This window comes from Globicephala melas, chromosome 3, assembly GCF_963455315.2.
Source record: "Globicephala melas chromosome 3, mGloMel1.2, whole genome shotgun sequence".
Lineage (NCBI taxonomy): Eukaryota > Metazoa > Chordata > Mammalia > Artiodactyla > Delphinidae > Globicephala > Globicephala melas.
Window position 1 is genome coordinate 75637498 of NC_083316.1, and position 23224 is coordinate 75660721.

The window sequence follows — 23224 nt, forward strand, 5'->3', positions numbered from 1 at the left end:
TAGAGAAAAACATGCATTTGTCAGAACCAACTTTTGTAAAGCTATCACACATCCCACAAACACACTCTTTTTATTTTAAAAATTGTAATTTTGTAGATGTCAATTATCTCATAAACTGTTTTACAATATTCTACAGAAATAAAGTGATTGCTGGCACATTTTGTTGATAAATTCAACAATCTGACTACTTAAGAGAATTAAAGAAATATCATAGTTATATCCTACAACAAGCCAAGTTTACTTCTATCTTCAGCTATTTTTAGTACACTCTCTTTGCTTCCTCTCATCACTACTAAGGGATTGCAAAGGCTAAATAAGGCATATAGACTAGATTCTTGGGCTCACACTGGAATGCCCAGTCTACATGCTCCCTTTGCAAGGGACTGTGCTCTCTTCTAGAGAGAAGCCAGATAGACCATGTGATAATACCTCTGGTCATTTTTCTTCTCTATCCAGAAAACATTTGGTCTTTTTGGACTACTAATACATGAAAATTATGACTGCCAGATGCTTCCTCTTCAACTATGAAGGATAGCTTATTATTAAATGGATGTTCTGAAATATGTTTACGTTCATCAATAAAATAGATTGAAATGCATCTCTTCTCTATGCCTGCTCCTAACATCTAGTTGGCCTAGGAACAAAAGAGAAGGGCATTTTCCACAAATATTGTTTTGTGTGACAAAAAGAAGTTTGTTTTTTTCCTTTTCAGTGTAGTCAGTACAATGTGCCTTACAGAATGGAAAGGGTTGGTTTGGTCATGTCATAACAACATGCCGAAAATAGTGCCTCCAGTTTAGAGAATGGGAAATGCAAGGGTCATCTGAGTGGGCCTTTAGAGGGAATGCCTATCCTTCTTACTACCCGTATATCTGGTTTAACACAACCCACGCTCTACCTTTTTGACATTTCCTAGTCAAGACAAATGAAAATAATTCACCATGTTAATTATTATTTTCTTCTTCTCAAATATTATTATCAAAATTCCACCTCTGTGATATCCAAAGATTACATGTTACTTTAAGAATGGCCATCAACTTAATATAAATGACACTCACTTCTTAGTATTTTCTTTCATCAAATTATCATATTGCATAAAATGCTGGAAGACATACACTGCCGTGGAGAGCAGCATGTACAAGTTTTTCAGGGGTGCTTTGGAAGGAAACTCCTTGCCTCTCTCTTGCAGTCTGGCCAGGACAGCTGTTGCCACTTTACAACAGGCCTCCACAAAGTTTGCTCTAATTTCCTGAAAAGAATCATCTCTGCATGCCAGAGCCAGTGGAAGGATTGTGTCAAGTTTTTCCATGATGTCAGAACAAAACTAGGGAGAAATAAATGTAGCACTGAGTTATTTGTATTCTGACAGCACCGTGTAATTTATGTACAGGGGAGCTAAATTCCAAAATAATGAATTTGGCATCAAACATAAATATAATGACACAACTTTATAATAATCGATTTCTCTGTTGTAGAAAGTTAAATGTTTTATTTCAAATAAAGAAATACCAAAATGATGCTTCTCTGTATATAACCGTCAAACCTTATGCTTACTAGAGAGACATTATGAAAAACTCATGAAATAGCTTTGTTACTTTTATTTGTAGTTAATAGAACTCAGAAAATATGTATCCATGCTTACATTATTTTAAACTTATTCCTGGGTTTTTTTTTGCTAAATTTTCATGGAAGTATTTTTTTAAATTAATCATCACAGATATATGAGGTTATATCAGTTTAACTTAAACAATCTAAAAGCATCAGAGACAACCTCATATAGCATCTTCTTATTGGTAAAGAGTCAGCAACTCTCAGAAGTGATGCACTTAGCTTTTTACTAGTTGTGAATTTACTCCTTCTTAATGGCAAAGGAGGCGTGATGGATGGATGGGAAGGCGCAACTTGCCTCCACTCCAGGTCGGCCAAAAGTGTTCCCTGGGGAATGTTCTGGAGCCTCAGGGTGGCAATAGGGGATTAAGGTCACCTTTCAAAACTCTCTTTCAAAAACATTTCAGGGGCTTCCCTGGTGGCGCAGTGGTTAAGAATCTGCCTGCCAATGCAGGGGACAAGGGTTCGAGCCCTGGTTCAGGAAGATCCCACATGCCGCAGAGCAACTGAGCCCGTGCACCACAGCTACTGAGCCTGTGCTCTGGAGCCCGCGAGCCACAACTACTGAGCCCACGTGCCACAACTACTGAAGCCCACACACCTAGAGCCTATGCTCCGCAACAAGAGAAGCCACTGCAATGAGAAGCCAGTGCACCACAACGAAGAGTAGCCCCCGCTCTCTGCAACTAGAGAAAGCCCACGTACAGCAACAAAGACCCAACGCAGCCAAAAATAAATAAATAAATACATAAATTTATTTAAAAAAAATTTCAATGATACGTTGCTGACCTCACTGCGGACTTAATGCTGAGTAACTATATTTCTCTATTTCCGTAATTACTTCCTATTTTCTCAGTATGTTCTGTGACTCTCAGAACACAGACGCAAGACTGATGTTAAAGGAATGGTCACTAAGGTGTAAATAAAGATTTAAAAGTTGCCCAAACCAATAAAAGACAGTAACTCCTTCAACCTCCTAAATTTCTCCTGGAGTCATTCAAAGGTATAACCCAAACAAGCAGTTTCTCAGCCCCCCAGGAAGTCACAGAGGCCCTCTCTTTAGTTACCTCAGATTCATGGAGCAAAAAGTTGGCAGCAGTTTTAAGTCATTTTTGCTAGCACAGTGGCCCATGGATACCAGAGAAGAAAACTGGTACTGGGTCAAGTGCCAAGTGTTTCCCAAGAGACTCCATCATTTTTCTATTGGTTCCCTTTGCAATGGCGTATATAAAAAAAAAAAAAAAATCTCATATGCCAATCTAATTTGAAAGGATTTCATTTGATACTTGCCTTTGCAATTTTCTTTGGTTGGTCTGCCTCAGGAACCACACGGCTATCTTGCCAAACTTGCTGGACATTTACAAGGTTCAAAGCATAGCTCATAGCTGAAGACCTTTCATTCTGTTCCTGTTGGAGAATTTTTGCGGAAAAGTCTTCAATGGCTGTTGTTATACAATGTGCCATGGGAAGAGACACTTTTTTAAATGCACTTCTCCAGCCAAAATTTAGTAAAGTAGCCTGAAATATAAGTTTATATGAAGTTATATCAATCTTAACTCAACAAGTGTTGTTCTATTGTTACAGATATAAAAGTATTACTTTCATTCAGCATGTTGAATGTAGGTATTCTTTGATAAACTGTAAAAGCCATTTTTACAACCTAAAAATATTACCCAGTGAATAAAGCAATATACAAAAACATGTGCATTCTTTACACACAGTAATATACTGTCATTTCATTTTAATTCATCAGTGGATTTAATCAAAAACTTTGTTTTTTCAAAATTTAATCTCTTAAATATAGTTCAATAAAACCATCTTTATGAGAGCTGAAAGTTCCACTCACTATTTATCACATAAAGCAGCCTTTAAATTCAATATATTTAATAAAGCCTACATTAGATTTTTATAGTCTTTTTTACAGTTTATTGTTAACAAGTATTGCAACATACGACAGCATTTAATATTCAATCTTTTATTTCTTTTTCATTTTCAGAAATCCAGACAAGTCAAAAAAATAGCAATAAGAAATAAATTTCTCAGAGAAAATATACCATTGTGTGTTTCTAGATTTTTATTTCTTTAGAATTTTACTTAGTTTCTCCACCCACAAATTGGTAAGCGGCACTACTTTTGTTCCAGAAAATGAGGAATTAAAATGACCTGCATTGCTCTGTGTGTGGGGAGTGGGAGAGGCTGGGGCGGAGGGTGGTGGTGTTTTCTTTTTTTCTTTTGGTCTTTGGCTCATGTGGCGGTATGTTTACAAATGTATATTCCCCTCAAGTCCTCTAATGTTCTCTAAAGTATAAAAGCATTATAGATAGTAGGCTGAATCTACGCTTAGGATTAAACTTTTCCTGTTTTAGTGTAATCTTGTTTACAGCAATAATTTACCTACTCCAACTTCAGAAGACGCTAGGCTTGATATTCCTAACTGAATTACTTACTTTTCTGGATCTCAAGTTTTTTGTTGGAAAAATAAAAGAGCTGAACTGAATGATTTCTACGGTCCCTTTCAGTCTAAAATTACGGAGATGATGATCATTAGCTTAATTTTCTTGTATACATAATCCCACTAAGCGTTAATTTAATGACTTTTTTTGTACTGCATATACATGCAGTACAAAGTAATAAAGGTGATTCATCTTCTAGAGCTAAAATTCTATGATCCCATAACTCTATAATCAGAAAAAGTGTCTCTCCTTCTCATTATGCTTATAATTAAGATGTAATTGAAATTACCTTTCTAAGGTTTATTTGGACCTTTAACAGCATAGGGCCTGCCTAAAGATACAACTCTCATTTTATTTTTACATAAAATGAATCAATAATTGAATCTACTCAGCTCATATAATTTCTTTTCTCATAAGTGAAACTTTGAAAGTGCCATGTGTATAGTTCTGTGCTGTAACAGAATTTTCTTGGGACGCATTTATGATAGAAATATAAAAAGGAATCTACCTTCATAAAAATTAAAAACAACAACAATAAAACTCTGCTTTTTGTTCCCCCACCAGGGCATGTCTATTCATTAAAATCATTCATTCATGCATTCAAGGCAAGATGTTATGGGGAAAATTGCCATGGTCACAGTGACTTTTTGTCCGTGTGTGCGTGCCACGATGATTACCTTTGCCCATGGTAATTTATATGTAATTATACTACCTCCTAAATTCTCTTTTCAAAATATGGAAAACCGGGCTTCCCTGGTGGCGCAGTGGTTGAGAGTCCGCCTGCCGATGCAGGGGACACGGGTTCGTGCCCCGGTCCGGGAAGATCCCACATGCCGCGGAGCGGCTAGGCCCGTGAGCCATGGCCGCTGAGCCTGAGCGTCCGGAGCCTGTGCTCCGCGAAGGGAGAGGCCACAACAGTGAGAGGCCCGCGTACGGCAAAAAAAAAAAAAAAAAAAAAAAAAAAAGGAAAACCAAGCACGTTAATAGCTGATCTTAAAAAGAAAATTGGGGCTTCCCTGGTGGCGCAGTGGTTGAGAGTCCGCCTGCTGATGCAGGGGACACGGGTTCGTGCCCCGGTCTGGGAAGATCCCACATGCCGCGGAGCGGCTAGGCCCGTGAGCCATGGCCACTGAGCCTGCGCGTCCGGAGCCTGTGCTCTGCAACGGGAGAGGCCACAACAGTGAGAGGCCCGCACACCGCAAAAAAAAAAAAAGAAAATTGAAAACATTTACTATTCAAATCTCCTCCTAGAAGTCTATTTATTTACATAAAATATCATTGGCTTACTTCTACTCTTCCCATTTGATGTTTGGAATCATACACCTTCCAGTTAGAATATATCAGATTTACTAGTTGATCCAAGAAAAAAAAAGAGGAAAAAATGTAGTTTTCTGTTCTGTGTACAAAGGAGCTACCCACTAAATCCCTTTCTTCTATTACCTAATGCTAATTTCTTAATATCTACTCTGATTTTTGGTTAAAACATAATGTATAATTTTGCATTTTTTCTGATTATTTTCCTTGCTTTCTACATTGAAACTCTGTTAAAACTCTATGTTCTTTTGCCTTTTTAAAGGTTTACCTACTAGATCAGTCAAGATCCATTCAGAAAATAGAAACCACTCTCAGTATTTTGAAAGGAAGAATTTTAATGTAAGGTATTAATTACTAAGGTGATAGAAGATGTGAGGAGCCAAACATGGGTCATGAAGCAAGACAGTTATTTTATTACTATTACTACCACTACCACTAGCTACGACTGCTCCTAGGGCTGGAGGAACAAAGAGTGGGAACAGTGCTATGCAAGTGTAGTCCCCGGGGCCACCAGTGAAGGAGGCCGACCTGCCAGGCGGACCTGAAACCTCAGAGAGAGGACTGTGTGTGGGGAGCAGCATGGAAGAAATGAAGGAGTCACAGCTACTCCTGGAGATGTTCTCTAAAACAGAGCAAGGGGAAGAAATCCTCTGGTTTCTCTCCAAGAACTTCCCTCCAATCTTCCCTTAGTGCTTTTCATTGGCCAAACCTACCCAGGTCCAGAAAGCAAGAAAGCCTGGAAGAGGTTTTTCTCTACAATACAGAACAGAGCAGAGGAAGAGTGGTAATGGATCTGAGAGCAAACAGGGGCATGCTGGGCACACTCAAATAAGAGGCCAGTTCAAACTATTCTTTCCTCTTTCCTTTCCTTTTTCATCTCCACTTTCTCACTTTTCAACAGTTGTCTACAGTCCAAATTCTCAAGGTGTAGACCCCGAGTGGGATGAGAACAAAGATCTCTTCACTGCCAGCTCCCTACTCCTTGCATGGAACACACTGTGCAGCACAGCAGTGTTCCCACTAAATTCAACTTTCATCAAAATTAATAAGACTATTTTCAACCAGGAATTATTTTTTTAGTGGCAAAGGGTAAAACTCAAGACATTTTGATTCATAAAGGAGTCATATAAAAATGATGATGCTATTACATATGAATTAAAAACCACCACCCATTTTTCCTCACTTACCTCTTTTACTGGTAGCAATTGCTCTGAAGGAATACTGGTTTCATTTGTTCTAGGTTTCTCTATTACAACTTCTCTACTGGATGTCTCCAAAATTTCTATGCAATAGAAAACAAACACACAAACTTACATTAAGAAAAACAAACCATACTAGACGTGATTAATAGGTTAAAATTAATTACGTAGAAAAGCTCTATCCACAGTACACACACACACATACAAACACATCAAGGTACAAAGAATACAGTCAAAAAGATGTAGGGTGATATTGCCATCACAATAATGAGAGGATCAATACATAGAGTCCTTTTCTATACATACAACTTGATGGAATTTATATGCTATTTATATTCAAATTTGATGTATATGCATATATAATCTGTAAAATTCAGATCCTTTTGTCATTAATTCATTTTCATGTTAATAATGTAGTATAAGTTAACTATACAAAGTAAATATTAATTTCTTTGTTCATTTAAAAAGCTAAAATCTAAAGTACTGCTTTAAAAACCAGTGGTGTTCTTTAGCACATTAATATTTCTTTTTTGGAAACAAGAGAGAACAAAAGCACATGGATAAACATCATCGTATCAGGAAAAATTATACTTTTAATAAGATTATCAGTAAGTCATTGGAAAAACACAAACACTGAGACAGGTAAGAAATGATCTCTAGCTTCTAAAATGGAAATACTTCCTCAGCTTTTATTTTTCAGAATTAAGAAATTCTTTCCATGGGAAAAATACAGATCTACAAAAATGTAATGAATAAATATGCCGAAGAGATCCTTCCATTTTCTATTATGGTTCTATTAATTATAGTTTAATTCAATATGAATGACTTAGCACTTATATTTTGGTTTTGCTTAGACTTGATATATGATGACGAATTATATAGCACGATTAATTTTTCTTTTATTTTAATAATCTTAAGAGTCTGTTTCTCCTTATATCCTGGGCAAACAAATCTCCAAATATCAGTGATTCTTATCGGCAGGGCTTCTGACAAATATAGTCATCTAGAAAATCGTGGGATATTTGTTTGTTTTTTCTAAATATGGTTCTATGAGCTTAATCATGAATGATTCGTAAGTAACACAATCCACAGAAACATTCTCTCAAAAGGTAAATATTCCATTTGGTAGGCGATAACAACAACCTTTTGAGAAATGTTATCAGAGTTAATTCTGAGGAAAAATTTCCCCCAACTCTAGTGTTTCTTAATCACTTTGGATTTCTGAACACTTCATAGAACTTGATTAAAGTGACAGAACACTTCATCCAAAATGCACAATATGACTGTGTGCGCGCACACACACTCACACGTGCTATTGGAGATTCCCAGGCCCTCTTGTAAAGCACGTTCACGATCCTCAAGGGGCCGTGGACTGCAGTTGAGGAATCCTGCTTCATTTCTCAACACACATGACAACATAGACAAGGTTTTAGATCAGTGTTATACCATTTAACCTAAAATGCTTTCTCTATGACTTGCATTTTATTACATCTTTTGCAGAAGCTAGTGTTATTAATAAGGATGAATCTCAATACTGAAATAAAATCCAGATTAAGCAGATTTTTAAATAAAGAAAAATGAAACTATAAGTCTATTAAAGAAAATATGGAATTTTTTTCCCAAGAGATACAAGATAAGAGACTTTTCAGAAGGACACAGAAGCCATAAAACAATTCTGCATAACAAAAATATTGTTAATTGAACTGGATATGAAAAACTGGCTTGTAACTCTCTCTCAATGTCCATAGCTTTAAAAAAAATTAATAGACTTTAGCTTTTTGAGCAGTTTTAGCTTTTTAGAAAAAATTGAGCAGAAAGTACAGAGTCCCCATATACTCCCTCTCCCCCTGCCCTCAGTTTCCCCTATTGTTAACATCTTACATTGGTGTGGGATATTTGTTACAATTGATGAACCAATATTGATAGATTACTATTAACTAAAGTCCATAATTTGCGTTAGGATTCATTTTTTGCGTGGTGCAGTTCTATGGCTTGGCCAAATGCATAGTGTCATGCATCCACCATTATTATCACACAGATTAATTTCACTGCTCTAAAAATCCCCTGTGTTCCACCTACTCACCTCTACCCCACTCCTCACCCTCCTTAGCAACCACTGATCTTTTACTGTCTCTATACTTTTGCTTTACCTAGGATATCTTATAGTTGGAATCATATAGTATGCAGGCTTCTCAGATTGACTTCTTTCACCTAGCAATATTCATTTAAGTTTCCTCCACGTTTTGTGTAGCTTGATATCTCTTTTTTTTAAATCAATGAATAATATTCCATTGTATTGGCATACCACAGTTTATCCATTGACCTACTGAAGGACATCTTGGCTGCTTCCAAATTTTGGCAATTTTGAATAAAACTGCTGTAAACATTCATGTGCTGGTTTTTGTGTGGACATAAGTTCTCAACTCATTTGCATAAATACCTAGGAGTGTGATTACTAGATCACATAAGGCAAGGTTTAGCTTTATGAGATAACAACCACACAGTCTTCCAAAGAGACTGTACTATTTTACGTTCCTATTAGCAATGAATGAGGGTTCCTGTTGCTTCACATCCTTGCCAGAATTTGGTGGTGTTAGTGTTCTGGGTTTCGGCCACTCTAGTAGGAGTGTAATGGTAACTCCTTGTTTCAATTTGCCTTTCTCTGATGACATACGATGCTGAGCATCTTTTCATATGCTTATTTGCCATCTGTATATCTTCTTTGGTGAACTCTCCAGATCTTTTGCTCATTTTTAAATTGAGTTTTTTGTTTTCCTGTTGAATTTTAAGAGTTCTTTGTATATTTTGGATACAAGGTCTTTATCAGATATGTATTTTGCAAATGTCTTTCTCAGTCTACGTTTTGTCTTTTCATCCTCTCTGTGACCATTCCTTTTTACTTAGCATTTCCACCTTAGTAACTTACTGTCCAGATATACATGAGGACATATAAGACATACTTCAAGTAAATTTGCCGTATCATTGTTTGTGGAAGCAAATGAAGAGGAAAAAACAACCCTATGTGTCTATTAATGAGTAGCTGATTAAATTATGGTACATGCACCAATAGAAAACTATTCAGCTGTTTTTCTGAATATGGGGTGTTTCTAGATAATTGTTCATAAAAAAAAGAATCTCTGTATAGTAGGACAATATTTGGTGTTATTTTAACATGGGGATATATATGGAAGTAGTTGCCTTTGGAAAGGGAAACTAGACAAATGGAGTGGAAAAATACTTAATTTTAACCATATATTCTTTTATCCTGTTTAAAAGTTTTACTACATGCCTGGACTATTATTGGAAAATAGTTTTAAAGAAGAAAAAAATAATAAAGATCAAGTTGTCAATGACATGAAGAGGAAACACTTGGATTCTTAATGTCACTTTACTTTTCTACAGATAGGTCATAAAAATAGTTGATGTAAAAGGTATTCACCCTGGAAAAATAACATTAATTCAAAGCACAAGCTTTGCAGGTCTATTCTTGGAACTAACTATTTGCCATTGTGTAACTATAGTTTAAAACTTATAAAAAAGGTTAATTATCTTATATTTATCATTTCATTCCCAAATACATTCTGCTTATTCACTCAAAGTAATGGGCTTTGATGTTTACACACAACATCTACCTATTTTCAAGATGAACTAAAAAATAAGATAAGCTTCCCAAGCCTTCTTTTGCTGGTGAGCAATTCTATAGTAAGATAGAAAAAGAATTATTGAGCAATTATGATAACCTGTATAATATAATCTTCCCCTCCAAATTAAAAACATTTTTAAAAATTTAATCCTATACAGAGAAGCCAAAGGGATTATTTTAAGGCAGGATTAGTAACACTGAATCTAGACTAATAAGATATCTCACGATTTTAACGAATTGTGGCATTTTTATATTTGTTTGGAATTCAAAATGGTCAATTTCAAAATTTGGCATTGTCAAACTTTATGAGCTCCTTGAACATTTAACAAATTATTTCACCTATTTAAAAATATATTGGACATACTATACACTTATTAGCATTGTCTAGAGAAGGTAGCCCATTTTTGGCTCATCGTTCTGAAACATAGTTATTTGCATGCAGTCAACACTGGTTTCTTTAAGAGTGTGCCCAGACTAAGGACCTCAGTAGAGTAGGGCAGAGGGTCACAGGAATGCCAGCTGCTGAGCAGCCTCTGCCTATGGAGTTCGCTGTGGTTCATTTTACACTTCTGGTTAGTTTCCACACTGCCGTTTTCTTTCATAGAGAGTAGAGGTTGGCAGTACTTCCCTGTGACATCCACTTTCACACCCAAATTGGTCTTCATAGGCTCCCATTGTGTGCACTACAAAGCAACTTGCCTTGTTGGCAGCTCTAAGTGAGAACTACAAGTCTCTCTTTTCTTTACTGTTCTTTTCTGGCTCACAAGCAACCTCCCACCAAAAGCTGAATTTGTAGAAGAGACTACATCCAAGAGATAATACTATGAAAAAGTATGAAGAGAAGCCCAGGTGGCCACCTTGCAAATTTCCAATGTGGAAGCCTTCGACCTCTCTGCCCAAGAAACAGCTAAAGTCCTAGTGTAATGAGCTTTACAAACCCTAGGAGCCTCTTTACCTTAACTACATACGCCTCCCTAATACAATCCCTTAACCATCTAGCTAAGGAACTCTTAGAAGCCATTTGACCCCTCTTAAGACCCCCTAAGAGTACAAACAATCTTTCAGAAGATCTGAAATCTTTGATTCTTCTGAGACAAACCCTAAGTGTTCTTCTTACATCCAATTGAAGCAGCCATTGCTTTTTGTCATTGCTGGGGCTAAAGAAAAATGAGGGCCAAGAAACCTCCTGGTTTAGATAAATCTCAGATGCCACCTTTGGAAAATTTGAGGAACTGCCCGAAGAACAGCTTTATTCTGAAGGAGTATTAGAAGTGCCCCATAAATCAAACCCGAGTCCACTCCATAAGATAAGATAATCCTAAAAGAAATACAGTAAGATCCCATAACAGTGAAATAATGTCCTATCATTTTTCTGAAATGACCAAATTAGAAAACCATCCAATCATGACCAAACAAAAGCAAATAAATATAATAACTAAATATCTTTTCTTTCTCAGAAAATATTTCTTGTGTCTCTACAAAATCTATTGCGTTGTATTCAAATTCCTAAAAGCACTGCCAAGTTGGCCAAATCTACATTATAGTAGTAAACTTCAAAGTAAAAAGTAAAACATTTGGTTAATCATCTTTATATTTTCTTTATGTGATGTTAAGCACCTGGATATTTTTAAAACATCTGGACAATGAAAAAAAAAAAAACACCTTACTTTTCATCACACTGTTTTGGTTACATAGACATACTACGCAACTCCTTCCAGGATTTATTAGCAAAATATGTTCCAATCAAAACAAATACACCAATAACCAAATGACTTGATCTTTTTTCTCCCCAGCCTCTCCCACACAAGATTTCTAAGCAAAACATTAACTATCAGGATAACTTGAGATTCATTTGGTTTCTTTAATCATTCAAGAAATCTTTTCCTTCCTGATTTAAGAAACCAAGGCTTTTGATAAGAATTGACTAACGTGGCTACCCTGAATAAACCATTTAAGATTTTTCTTGACAATTTCCCTCAAGATCATTCTTTTCAGGGATCCATTTACATAAAATTATGGCAGATTAAATCTTGGCTTTGTTACAAAAATATATGGATGAAGAACACATATCACAAGAGGATGTTCTAATACTTAGACATTTCTTACAGCTGTCCTTCAAATTTCCTTCCACTTACTATGTTTGATAATCCACAAATGTGTTTCTATAGTACACTATTATTAATGTGATACTGAAGTTGCTTTTATCTGCCATGCTGCTTATATGATGACAAATTTGGGGTAAGACTGTATATTGTGGCATAATTATATGTTTTCTCTGTTGATTTTATTCAATAATCATAACTTTTGCTCTCAAATACACAGCATTGGCAAGTCTCAACATTGTTTGATCTCAATCCAGTGCAGTTGAACCAGCTTTTTCTTTTTCTCCTTTTTTCTTGAAATCAGTGTGTCAACTCTTTGCTTCAGTTCTTGGCTATTTAACTTTTGTATCTTTAGAATACCTCTCTAACACAACTCTAGTTTTGAATTTACGCTGCCCTTAAGAGGAATAAAGTTCTCAGAATGGGCTATTTCTCAAGGGCCTGGCCTAGGACCAATACAAGATGAAACCAAATGGATAGGGGTCTAGATGCTTTGGAGTTCACTCTGTTTTTTGATCCACACCTCAGAAAAGATCTGCTAGAGATGTGGATGAGAGACGCCAAATCTTAGCCGGGTATGATGGATGAGTACCAACACCAAGCGTCAACTGCTTGTGGCACCAATAAATTTTTGTCAAAAATTAGGACATCATATTTCTCTATTCAGATCTCTCTTTGATCCAGTTAGTTCCATCTAGAAGACCCTCTAGGGTTCACATTACCTACTAATAAATCGACTTTTTCATTCCATCTTTTAATTTTCATATTATCTGTCCTATGTTTTTATTATTTTCCCATTTGATTTTTTTGTCAGATTCAGAAATCTATATTCCACACTCATTTTTCTTCAAATTATATCCAAATTTGGAAAAAACAATCTACATTATTTATTTTATAATTTAATAGTGCTGCTTAAACTTAACCTGAAACGTAGAAGGCCAGTAACCTATGCTTAATATAAAACAAACTCCAATCCTTTAACTTTTCTAACAGTATTTACCCAGGCTAGGTAAATAAAGAAATACAGAAGTAAATATATTAAACTACATGTAATTTTCACTAAGAAATCAGGTTTTGAAATTTGCAGATTGAGTTTTAATCACTTGCTTCCTTCACTTTGTTTGGAAATGCAGCCACTATTCAAATTTACTCTCCTTAAAATATGTGGTATTATGTAAAAGAGAACTTTGTATAGTCCACTCTGATATAGATGAAAATCTTTATAAATATAGATATGAAAACAGAGAACATGTCTTAACCATTATGCCTCTGAATTGTTAGAAACATTATTTGAACACACATGGCACAGTTTTCTTTAAAAGGATTTTGTTGAGACTAACTAAAAACAACATATTGTATAATTATAATTACAATTGTAACAACTCACATTTATTGTTTATGACATGCTAGACATTCTTTTAAATATTTTACATTCACTAAATCATTTAATTTTCACAACCCTACATAATATATTGGAATCTAAAGCACTTAATACTGAAAGAAAATAAAGAGAAAATTAACTTAGTCTTACATCATCATTTTAAAGATGAGAAACTGGTCGTCTAAGGAAACTAAATATTTTGCTCAAGGTCATCAGGCTGCTAGTGGCAAAAGAGGAGCTACTAGACCATCCGGTCTCCTTGATATTTCCAAAGGCCAGGCTGTGTTTCTTTGAGTTAAAAAAAATTTTTTTTTTGATCGTATTTTAACTAAAGACAATTATCCAAAATTGACTTATGATGCTTTCCAATTAAAACTATGGAATTTACAATGTATAAGGGATAAAAATGTAATTTCATGGTATGCTTTATAGTTAATGTTTATTTAAAGAATTCTGTCCTGTATTTTCGTTTTTTCAGGTAATGGTATAGATTTAATAGCAGGAAGCAAAAACAGAATTATAGATTTGCAGAAGAGCATACTACCTGAAGTATTCCTGGGTGTCTTGAGCCATAAAAATATTTCTTCAAATAATTCCTGAATATTTTGTTCCAACTTCAAAAAGGATTTTATGAGCTGTGATAAGAACTCGAGTTCATCTAAGGAGAGGAAAACATTTCTTCCTTTCTGTGGGCATTCAGGAGTAACTGTGAAAAGAGCAGATCAATACTGTTGAACATGTTATGTGTTTTCTCATTCAATATTAGAATAATCAATGATTCCTTAAATCATCAAAACTAACAAGATCCTTAATAATTAAACCAAGTTTGTTCTTTAGTAAATACATACAAAATCTCCTGGGAGAGTTTTCCCCCCCCACCCGGGAATCTGGAGATAAGTATACTGTTTGATGCAAACATGGCAATTAAATAATTATATTAAATCTCAGAGTTATTAACAGGAATGTGATTTGTCGTTATAAAATCACATCTTATACAATTCTGTTTTTTTAAGGTCTGGCATAATTTGAATCTAGTCACAAGGAAATATCAGACAAACCTAAACTGAGGGACTTTCTACAAAATAGCTGGTCTGTACTCTTCAAAAGTGTCATGTCAGGAAACACAAAGACTAGGAAATGTTCTAGTCAAAAGGAATCTAAAAAGACATGACAACTGAAATCAATACATGATCAGCATTTTACTTTATCTTATTATAAAGGACATTATTAGGGTAATTTGATGAAATCTAAGTAAGATCTACAAACTAATGCTATTACTGCATGACTATTAATTTTCTGATTTAGACAACTATACTGTGGTTATGAAAAAGAATGCCCTTGTTCTTAAGAAATGCACACTGAAGTACATAAGGGTAAATACTTTTGATTTATTCTCAGTTCAGAAAGAGAAATCGTTTTAAGTGGGAAAGAGAATGCAAATTTGGAAATGTGGTAAAACATTAACTTTTGGGGAATCTGATATTTTTTAAAGTGTGAAATTAAAATAAAAATTTAAAAGAAAAAAAGACTAGATAAAGGATATAAGTCTTCAAGACCTTAAAAGTGTTGTTCCTAGATCAATAAAAAGAAGCAAGTTAACTTATTGAATCTAGATTATATTATTCATGAAATCATAATTAAAAATAACTTTTGTCTAAATAATTATGATATCTATTGCTTTCCTAAGAACAATACAACTCAAAAGATTGATTTTTTTCCCTCATAATGACATTAATTGTTGTCATACTAGCATTTTAATATGATTAAAAAAAAAAAACTTATACTCCTTAAGAGTACGGAGAAAAGACTGACCTCACTAAATGGTACTTTTGACCAAATTTTCAAGGATTAAAAAAAAAAATCCTTCCTTTTTGATTGCCACTTCTTAAAACATGTATGTAGGAAGTGTCTTGAGGCTAAATTACAAAATGGAAAATTTGTAAACTCTTAGAAAGTAAGCATTTAAAGTGCCTTTGTAGAGAAAATACTGAGTGCTACTTAGAAATGATATAAGGTCTGGTGATTCCATGTAAGGAAAAGATTACCTTTGTCACACAGATTTAGAAGGAAGTTTCCAGAAATGTAACAATTTTATGGGTTATCCACTTGCTTAACTGAAACTTTAAAATATTGGTATCAAATTTGTAGCCATGTGATACAGTCTTTCATATGATGTAAGACCAAAAATGTCATGGTATATTTGCAGATAGTATGAGAGAGACCAGTCAGCCAACTTAAACTGTGGAATTTAGTCCCGTTCTTAAAGAGTAAAAAAATGCTTAAAAAAATCTTTAAGTATTTACAAAAACTGTTTCACCTCTACATTGATGCTAACCCCACATATATTAAAGTCTATCTCTAAATAGCCCTACTCACATCTACTAGTCTCCCATAGGCATGCCAGAGAACACAAGCGTGTACAATCATCATGTATAACTAAGGTTTTGCCATTAAAATCATGACCCAAAAACGAAAAGAAAGGAGAACAAATATATTATGATTCACTTAGCTGTTGCTTGATTCTCATTTGGCCTGTAGATGGAGGCTGGTCTAACCTTCTAAATCATAAAGATGTTCTTTTTGGAACCAGATTGTTTATAAGGCAAATTTTCAAAAACTTTAAGAATTCTTCCTAATTCTTTAATAGTTTGGCTGGAAATTAAACCTAGGTTTTGTGTAGCTCAATTCTAAATTGGAAATATTGTGAATGTTTACAAAGTAAGAAAAAAGCCACCCCCCCAAATCTCTGAGAATTATGCATAGATATATATATGACCTAACAGTGCTACTTGTTTAAAAATATGTAGGGTTGGGGCTTCCCTGGTGGCGCAGTGGTTGAGAGTCCACCTGCCGATGCAGGGGACACGGGTTCGTGCCCCGGTCCGGGAAGATCCCACATGCCGCGGAGCGGCTAGGCCCGTGAGCCATGGCCACTGAGGCTGCGAGTCCGGAGCCTGTGCTCCGCAACGGGAGAGGCCACAACAGTGAGAGGCCCGCGTACCAAAAAAAAAAAAAAAAAAAAAAAAGTAAGGTTGGAGGATTATACTTGAAAAGGTCTTACCTTCATGACCTGGATTTAGAAGGATCCAGAAATGTAACAATATTGAAAGGCAAATCTATTTCAATCCACGAATCATTATAACGTAATAATGAAAGAGGATAGAATAATATGTATGACCTAAATCTAATCATTTTGTCCCCGAAAAGCAATGATTATGATACAGGTCCATTAATTAGTAGTTCTTATTTCCTATTACTACTAGCTCAGCATTCTCCCAAGGTGCATCTTGAGGGTTAACTTATGGGGAAAATAATTTGTGATGAATTCATTTTGTGAAAGTCTAATTGAAGTAAAGTAAAACACAAAGGATGAAATAGAATTTCCCAAACTTATTTCGTTTATTTTCCCACACAGCATCTCACAGGACTTGTTTTAATCATCACACTTCAGCTCATGATTTCTTTCTGCCCAAGCATACCTATTTTTCTGTTCCTTAGACTTTTCACCGTTAATCACACTAGGAAAGGGTTTCCCCAGGCAGGAGCTCCCTTTACTTTTGTCTTCACTAAATTAATCTCCTTGTCCTTCTTTCAAGATTAAATTCTTATCTGGATACAATCAATCCAGGAGTTTGCCTTCCCGTGTTAAGCCAATCTGGTCTTTACCTTTTTTTTTTTTTTTTTTAAATCACTGTAGAACTGTCTCGCTTCAAGAAATTTTGGACATATCTGTATACACACAGGCAAATATGTTTTGCTGGGTACCAATCATTGTTATAAAATACATGAAATAAGGATTGTTGTTTTATTATAGAATGAGCTCTATGATTCTTAGGAAATACAAACTTCTCCTAAATCCCAAGAAAATTATAAAGAAAAAATCTAAGTTTCCATTTTAGAGCAAGACATTATTTAAATTCACCATCAACTAACAATGAATAAATTCATGTAAATAATAACTAGATAGCTGAGGTTTTTTCCTCTCTATATATTTTTAATAAAACTTTTTTCTAAAATATAAAATTCTCTGCTATTCTATTATTCGGAGTATTTAGAACACAATTGAAATTTTCCTTCATGACAAGGTTACAAGGAAAGTTACTTTTTTTTTTTTTTTTTTTTTTTGCGGTACGCGGGCCTCTCACTGTTGTGGCCTCTCCCGTTGCGGAGCACAGGCTCCGGACGCGCAGGCTCAGCGGCCATGGCTCACTGGGCCCAGCCGCTCCGCGGCATGTGGGATCTTCCCGGACTGGGGCACGAACCCGTGTCCCCTGCATTAGCAGGCGGACTCTCAAGTACTGCACCACCAGGGAAGCCCTAAAGTTACTTATTTTTGTGCTGCACTCAGGGACTAATGTCTGTCCCTCTGTTAAAGGGCACTTCTCAAAATGACAATCATTCGAAAAGTGTTCTGTGATCAAATAGGTTTGGGAATTACTACATACTAACAATTCTTTTAAGTGATTCACAGTGCAAATTAGTAAAATAAAGTCTATTCACTTCTATAATAAAGTTAAAAAAATTAAAAACTTAATGTTTCTCAAACTTTTTTGACCAATGAACACTGGTTTACTGACATATCTATTAACTTCTAGAATTTCTCAAACTGCTTAGGGGACACTGCTCTGGATTACAGTCCCACTTGAGTATTTATAGCTGCTTTGTAGTGTTTCCCCCTATTGTCAGGCCTTTCACTGTGGGTTCTTGTTGCTGCCCTTTTCCACTTATAAACTGTTGTTCCTAATAGAATCATGGTATTTTTCAGACTCCTTTGAAAAACTAATGAAAGTCTTCTAAATCCTTGTAGACACTCTTATTGAAAAAATTCAAGTAGTCATAGTTTCAGGGCTAAACAGAACCACCTGAAGTCCATCCATGGTTGTCATAGGGCAGCATGGTCCAGGACTTTGTGTTTTATTAAAAATGCAAATCCCTAAGTCATCTCCAGATCCCTTTTAAGCAAGTGCCCCAGGTGAGTTTTCTGCACAGGAAAGTTTGAGACCACTCCCTGAGGGATCCATGAACTCCAGTTAAAAACCCCTGTGGTTGAAAATCACTCTCTAGGCATCAGAAAATGGATTTTGGTCTTAGCAAGTCAACCAAAGAGGTGCTATTGTATAAAACATCAATAACTATTAAAAACAAAACAAAACAAAACCCTTTACTTTTTCCATGGTCAAGAAATGTATTTATGATTTTTTTTTTTCATTTCTGGAAGAAATATGGAATGTCTGTAGGGAATTTCTAAGATAAATTATTATTTATCTAGATATTTGCTCTGGGCAAAGGTAGAACTGCTCCTAGAAAAAACACCTAAAGAATAGTTAGAGTTCTTTAGGCACACTCATCACAAATGTAAAATGATTTCCTTGAGTCCATAGACTACGTCCAGTTTATTCATTATAGTATCTTAAGAACCCAGCACAAAGTAGACACTCAAAAATACTAGTTAAAAAAATAAATGTATGAAATCCCTAGAAATATCTAACAAAGAAAGAAATATAAAACAAAGAAAGATTTCATACCTAATCCTAAGATGCATTCTTCAAAACAATAAATATTTAAAGATATAAGTCAATAAATAAATAAATAGACAAATAATTACAGTATTATATACACATTCTTTTTAGTATTTTGTTTGACAAAATAAATTTTAAAATTATTTCTAAAAAAGAAAATGTGTGCAAAAAGATATAAAAACAATGATGATGTGGAAACTTGATAAAGCATATTGATATAATGACTAAAACACAATTTTTTTGTGTTTAAAAATAAAATTATATTTTAGAAAAAAATTCCACCACTAAAAAATGCACAGATATTCATAGAACTGTTATCTTAACAAAATAGAGAATCTCTTCTCTCTGTCTCTCTGCCTCCTGTCTCTGTCTCTCTCTCTCTATATATTTATACATACACACACACACATATAGATATATCACTTATAAAGAATATATAATACTATAAATTATATACTTAGAAGTGTTTTTCACCCAGTAACTAATAGTTGGAATATTAACTCCATTATCTTGTAGCAAAAATAGGGACACTGAAAATAAATCTAGAGGGACATTAAAGCTTCTCACATTTGATCTACAACAAAGCAGCTTTTGGAATAAATATCAAAGTCCAGCTAAATCAGACAGAACATAAAAATGTGGGTTGTGGCTGAAAGTACACATATTATTTTCCAAAACCATTAGCAACAGAATTCTTGTTAATAATAGCATTAAGATACATGAGAAAATGAGAAGCTAGAAAATCAGATAATCTGAAGCTGGTGGATCAGTATAATAGGATAAAAGGTGCACATTTTAGTTTTCCCAAGAAAAACGAACACTAGCCACCCTATTATTGACTGTAAATGGATCCATTTTCAGTGAGGAAGTATTCTTGATGCCACCAGACAAGTGATGTAAAAAAGAGGTGACACACAAAAGCTATTGAAAGTCTCATTATTCCAGATGAAATTCATGACATAATCCAAATGGAAGATATTTGTTCCAGTAAAGAGAACTTTTTAACAGTCTTACAATAAGAAGTCAGCAGAGATTGCTTAGGAACAAATAACAAGCTGTACTTTTCCTAGTACCCAAGTCACTTTCTGAGAGCAGGTGGGGCTTTGGAGCACACTGTTGTGTTCTAGTGGCCTGAAGGAGCCCTGTGCCTTCTTGAGCGCCTGCTTCCAAGGAGCCACACAGCAGGGGAAGGAACAGAACGTAAACACTAAGGCCCTTCTTTGTTACAGGAGCCTCGTCAGTAGATGGAAATCATGAAGGACCTGCAGGCATTGCTTTTTTGTCACATACACTAAGAAGAAATTGAAGCTGTTTATCCCCCTTTCTATGGCATTATTTTTGTAACTTTTCGTTATTTTTCAAATTTATATGACTAAGAAAGCATTTGAGGTAAAGACAAAGAATATTTCCACCTTAGTTTTCCAAACTGAATTTATTATTTTTATCTCTTTCAAGGAAGCTTCCATATGTACTACCCAAAACAAACAGGGTAAAACTTTAAGATAAATTGAGTAAATGAATGAGCAAGTTAATTAATGATTAAAAGGAGGAAGTGAATAACTTTGAAGTTGAGTGAAAGTGTAACCAGACACAATGAATACATAGACCTTTTGATACCCCACAGTTAAGTGTCAGGACCCTTCTTCTATATGGTGAGAGGATGCAGAAGGAACTATAGGGAAAGCTGAGCCTCAAAAAGGTAAATGAATCTGAAAGTGAATTCAGGAAATGTTTAACTCTTAGAAGCTGGAAGTTGGACACCCCTTCTCTTTTGCTCTTTCCCTACTTTTGTTTCTTCCCCCATGTTTTATTATGGGGCATACTGCTATTTCTAGCACCACTACGTGAGGCACAAGAGGTAGCACAATGGGGTAACTAACACATGGAATTATGAACCAGAGGGTCTGGGTTCAAATTCTGCCACTGCTTCCTACTAGTTGTGTGACTTTTAGGAAGTTATTTAGTCTCTCTATGCCTCAATAGTGTATAAGTTTTAACTGAGTTAACATGTTAGAACAGTTCCTGAGAGGTAATAAGGGCTGTATAAGTGTGTGATATTACCACCTCCTCTGAGAAGCCTGCCCTCATATCCTAGGCCAGCTTAGTTTCCTATTCTCCATGTTCCTCCCTATTTTACCCTGCACATATCTTTATTTTAGCACTTACTGTGTCATTTATAATAATTAGTTTGGGAGTTGTCTCCTGCAACTTTAATCTGAAAGGCAGAGATTTTTTCCCTCTTTACTGCATTCCCATTATCCATCATAGTGGATGATACATACTGGTGAGCGTCAGAGACAACACCAACTGTTTTTAACTCATTTCGTTTGGCTTTTTTCCCTACCATAAGCAAACTTCTTTAGTAAAATACTAATATTAAATGAGTTTAACATTAACTGTTGTATGTCAATTTTTAACAGGAAATACTTTGGGGAGTAAGAACCATAAACATTATATCAAAGACCTATTTCACTGTAAAATACTTTAAATATCACTATTATTTAATAGGTCCATCTCTAAGCTTGAACATGCATGAAATTGAATGGTAGCTCCACTCCAAGACCTTCCACTGCTTCTTTGCTATGTCAACCCTTCAAAACACTGGTTTTATTTTCATGTGTGTGTGGTCATCATCATTTTTAGGGGCTAATATAAGCTATGCACCTATGCTCATAGAAAGAATGGCATATGATTCCAGGAGGTTCCCTGATCCACTGAGGTCTTAGGGCCTCATTGATAACCTGGTTAAGGCCCTCTGCCTTGGTGTGCCTAACCTGATGAGAAGTCAGATGAGCAGGCCTCAGGGTCTTCCTCCCCCTGAGGAGAACTGTAGCTTCTAGAAATGTCTACTTCCCTTTGCAAGAAGAATAGGTTTGGTCCAGCTTCTACTTCATAATCTCCTTATCACTCTTTCCATATGATAAAAGTTCTCGAAACATTTACAGAGAGAACTCTCTGCCTACTAAGACACAGGCCCTGTGGTAAGGTGAGGGAATAAACTGAGGAATAACTAACTAATCCTCTACCTGCTCATGAATTTAGATAAACACACAGATTAGTACCAAGTGGCTACTGCTTTGATAGTGGGACACGATGACCAAATCATTCTATTAGAATAGATTGAATTGCTAGTATACACCATATCTGCATTTGCTATACCTTCTTTCTCTGACTGTTCCAGGCAAAGATAGTTGTTATGCTTAATTTTGCATCCACTGACAGGATTGGTAATCGTGGTCTAAAGACAGGTAGACCTAGGGACAGAGGGAGTCACTGTGTTTGGAATAAATCCTCACAACCCACGCAAAGCCCCCACGTGACATGGAGACTTGCTGTTCCCTTTGGAAGGGCTCACATAGCAAATCTCTCCTTGCTTCACATACCACTGGCTGAAAAGGGTGGAGATAAAGTCATCTTGAAGCTATTCTTCTGGGTCAATGAGAAAAACTAAAAAGAAACTGCTTCTATTATTACCCTTTTATGATTCCCAGGCCAACACTGGCTCCACTGGATGTTACCTAAATGTACTGCTAAATGATAACAAAATTCTCCCACACTCCATTCCATCTTCTCTGGCAGAAGCTGTCAGTATTACATTAACAAGGGATCAGACTTCTCATTCATTTGCCAAGGGTATAATACTCCTGTCCCTCTGCTATTTTCTCTCTTTCTTATTTTGTTTTTCTGACTGAGAACATGAGAGAGAATATCTGACTCCTGTTGCGGTCACTGTTATTTGAAGATGCTAATCAAAGAATGGCTTACATTTGAATTCAGCCAAAATTGAGAAATGTACCCAGGATAAATTTCTGAATATTTTCTCAGCTGACTTTTGTTTTATGCTGGTATAACTCCCAGTTATAAACACGTAGATATGCTGACCCTTTTAAAGAACATCTTAATAAAAAGACATCTCTAGTGTAATGAAATAGGGTTTAAATTCTAAGTACTGTATGCTAATGGCACATTATTAATGAAATATCTTCCTAATATCCCTTTCTCAGT

The 23224-nt window shown here is 35.4% G+C and overlaps 1 protein-coding gene across 1 annotated transcript in view; it reads right to left on the reverse strand.

Moving 5' to 3' along the window:
* KIAA0825 (KIAA0825 ortholog) overlaps window positions 1–23224 on the reverse strand; it is a 401091-nt gene that overhangs the window by 276439 nt on the left and 101428 nt on the right. Inside the window, exons 8-11 of the mRNA XM_060296013.1 lie at window positions 14245–14406; window positions 6563–6657; window positions 2899–3126; window positions 1059–1324 (exon numbers count right to left, since the gene is read on the reverse strand). Coding sequence (XP_060151996.1) covers window positions 1059–1324; window positions 2899–3126; window positions 6563–6657; window positions 14245–14406 — 751 coding nt within the window. The remainder of the gene's footprint in view (window positions 1–1058; window positions 1325–2898; window positions 3127–6562; window positions 6658–14244; window positions 14407–23224) is intronic.